The sequence below is a fragment of the Musca vetustissima genome, unplaced genomic scaffold (assembly GCF_032173495.1).
Source record: "Musca vetustissima isolate MV318-11 ecotype Yass unplaced genomic scaffold, APGP_CSIRO_Mvet_v1 utg66816, whole genome shotgun sequence".
NCBI lineage: Eukaryota > Metazoa > Arthropoda > Insecta > Diptera > Muscidae > Musca > Musca vetustissima.
The window spans coordinates 12,390-16,031 of NW_026874302.1; the positions used below are offsets into that span (position 1 = coordinate 12,390).

The window sequence follows — 3,642 nt, forward strand, 5'->3', positions numbered from 1 at the left end:
CCTTACAATTAGGTGTATACATCTGGTTCCACCATATAAAATATTTTTGATATCTCTAGCAACCAAATAAAATTGGACTCTTTCATCAAGTGGTTGCTTTATTCGATTACTGTTATGAATAAGTGTGCTATAATAAAACTAAAAAAATGAAGTGCAAGATGATTTTTGTTGTTGTTGAGTATCAATGTCCATGTAAAATGTAAACGAACGACATTTAGAGAGTACCAGGAGCTGGAGCAACATTGACGTTGGCAACTGATTGTAAATGACCATCTAAAGGAGCAGTGTGAACGGCACCACGAGTCTTAGCAACATATGTGCCTGGACCAGCACCGAGAACATGAGCAGAAAGGTCAACACTGGGAGCACCCCAATGACCAGCCCATGGACCCCAATGACCGGCTACAACCGGACCAGAAACAGCAGTGTATGAAAGACCACCACCTACAACCTGAGGTACTCCCCATGGCAAAACATAAGACTGGACGCCGAAGGCCAAAGCCAAGGTGAACAAAATTGTGGCAGCGAACTGAAAATATAGCAGAAAAGGATAAATACGATTAGTCGATGATATTAAAGGTTTGATGTCGAAAATTCCACTTACTTTCATCTTGTAAGAAAAGTTGGTTTGCTTCTTGTTGCTGATAGCTTGAACTGTAGTTCTGATCTGATTTTCCTCTACGAAAGCGAAATTATTTTATATCAAATATCGAGCACTGCGAGCACTCAGTGATTAGCTTTAGGGTTGGGAACATTAGTTGATATTTTATTGGTTAAGTGTTTTCAGCGCATTTCTTAAAGAATTAACTGCATCTGTTTGTAGTTTGTTCTTAATGGCTAATGGTTTTTGCTGCCTGTTCGGTTTATGCGTCAATTATAATTGTGTCCGTCTGCTGTTGTTGCTGGGTGTTCGACTGACACCTATCCCTCCAGCCACAGTGTGAAATGTTTAATACTAATAAATTGTTTTACAAATGCTCATATTAATGTACATATGTAAGCAATTGCATTTTATAAATACACATTTACAAGGTGTAATTGTTAAAATTATCGTATCCACCCATCATTAATATTTATCCGATAATTTTTTAATATTACGTAACGTGTAACGTATTTCCTCTGAAAATATGGAATAAATTATGGACAGACACCATCAAAGTGTAATGGGGACATCAAAGTATACCCTACATGAATGCCAGACAGCTTTCAACAATGTCGGCACCGAAACACTTATCCAATCCTTAAACCTCTTTAAATAGGACAAACACTCATAGAGTTAGATATATGATAAGTAATGCATAGGTAAGCTCCAGCCATCACGACATAACTATTAGGAACCGATTCGGGGTTGAGCCAGTGAGTTTTTACCTAGGATAAGAAAAAAAATATTTTATTGTTATTGGGGAGGATGAATCTGAGTGGGAGAATGTCCTTGTTACGAAAATAGTTCTTCTTGAAAATAGTTCTTCAAAACCTTTAGCGCGGAACAGCTAACTGAACTGAATTTAACTAATGATCTCTGCTTGAGTAAAATATGAACAAACGTATTTTACGCAAGAACGTGGAACACCATTGCTGTTGTTGGACTAAAACGTTGGTTATGCTTCCCTTTGTTTTTTTTTTTTTGATCCATTGCCATCCTCTCAAGGACTACCTGTACCATGTTAAACTCTAATACAAAACATTTGGACAAAATTATGTAAATCAATTTAAAGCAAATGTTAATCGGACACCCGTTGATTAATTGGATAAATATTTGATACACATGAGCATTTTGCGGCAGCTATATCTAAATCCGACCTCAACGTGACTTGCCAGAGATAAATTTATATTAACTATAGTTCATTGTACAGAATTGTGTTGCAATCGGACAAATTTTGGGTCTTTAGTGCACAATTTACATAAAATCGGTAGAAAAAATATGAACCGATTTCCACGAAACTTAGCACGCATAATTCTAGACTTAATTCAGTACGTCATGCCCAATATTGTGCAAATCGAAAGTAGGGACACAATTTACATGAAATAAAATCATTGTAGACTTAATTCAAAAAATCATGCAAATCGAAAGATATATAGGGACTTTGGTACATCTCAATTTCAATAGGGTCCATTGCTCACCTCTCAAAAAGTGACATTTCATAAGGAAAGCCAGAGATTAATTTATATTAATTTCAGTACGTTGTGTCAATCGGCCTAGCTATTTTCACCGAAACTATGAAACTTTGCACACATTATTCTAGACTTAATTTAGTAATTCGTGCAAATCAAAAGATTTGCAGCGACTTTTGTGCTCCATTTACCAAAAATCGGATGAAACTACATAAGGGAGCCATATCTAAATATGAACCTATTTTCACGAAACTTAGCACACGTCATTCTAGACTTAATTCAGTATGCTATGCGAAAATTTGTGCAAATCTAATGATTTTCAAGGACTTTAGTCCACCATTTACTTAAAATCTAAATCTGAACCGATTTTCACGAAACTTTGCACACGTCATTCTAAACTTAGTTTAATACGCTATGCCAAAATTCGTGCAAATCTAATGATTTTCAGGGACTTTGGTGCACCGTTTACTTAAAATCGGGCGAAAGTATATATGGGAGCTATATCTAAATCTGAAACGATTTACACGAAACTTAGCACACATCATTCTAGACTTAATTTAGTTCACTATGCCAAAATTCGTGAAAATCGAACGATTTGCAGGGACTTTGAAAATCGGGCGAAACTATATATGTGAGCTACATCTAAATCTGAACCGATTTCCCGAAATTTAGCACACTTAATTCAGTACGCTATGCCAAAATTCGTGCAAATCTAATCATTTTCAGGGACTTTGGTGCACCATTTACCTAAAATCGGAAGAAAATATATATGGGAGCTATAGCTAAATCTGTCTAAATCTATCTAAATCTGAACCGATTTTCTCCATATTCAATAGGGTTCGTCCTTAGGCCAAACCAATGGGCTGTGCCAAATTTCATCCAATTCGGATCATAAATGCGACCTGTACTTTGCTCACAAAAATACATGGACGGACGGACATGCATAGATCGACTCAGAAAATGATTCTATGCATATTCTCAAAAGGAACCATAGGTCTATCTCGATTATTTTTGTCTGTTACAAACATATGCACAAAGACATAATACCCTGTAACAAAGTGTGGTGGAGGGTATAATTAGCCGGACATTTGTATGGGGACTATTTCAAAACATTAACCTATGTTGAATAATTTCTAGAAGTTAGCCAAGTTGTGCCAAATTATAGACACATTAATAAGAAAATTCGGTTATTTTTTTTATTTTATTAATTTCGAAAATGAGGCGGGGCCTTTATGTGGGGTCTACATCAAAACTTGGACCTATATAGACAATTTTCACCAAAAATGTGTTTTACAAAAGACGACTCTATGCAAAATTTTGGCGATCTATCTCAATTCCTTCAGAAAAAAAGGTGATTACAACAGACGGACGGACATGGCTAGATCGTCTTAGACTTTTACCCTGATCAAGAATATATACCCTCCGCCATACTATGGTGGAGGGTATAAAACAACATATTAGAATGTATTAAAATATAAAGTGACATAATAACAAATGTGGTGAAAATATAGTAAATATGTAGTTTTATTA

The 3,642-nt window shown here is 35.7% G+C and overlaps 1 protein-coding gene across 1 annotated transcript; it reads right to left on the minus strand.

Moving 5' to 3' along the window:
* Positions 1–210: 210 nt before the first annotated feature.
* Positions 211–610, minus strand: LOC133332374 (adult cuticle protein 1-like). The gene is made up of 2 exons (XM_061540778.1): positions 605–610; positions 211–529 (listed from the first exon to the last, which is right to left on the minus strand). The coding sequence occupies exons 1-2, from the start codon at positions 608–610 to the stop codon at positions 215–217; spliced, it is 321 nt and encodes a 106-aa protein (XP_061396762.1). The 3' UTR covers positions 211–214.
* Positions 611–3,642: the final 3,032 nt, after the last annotated feature.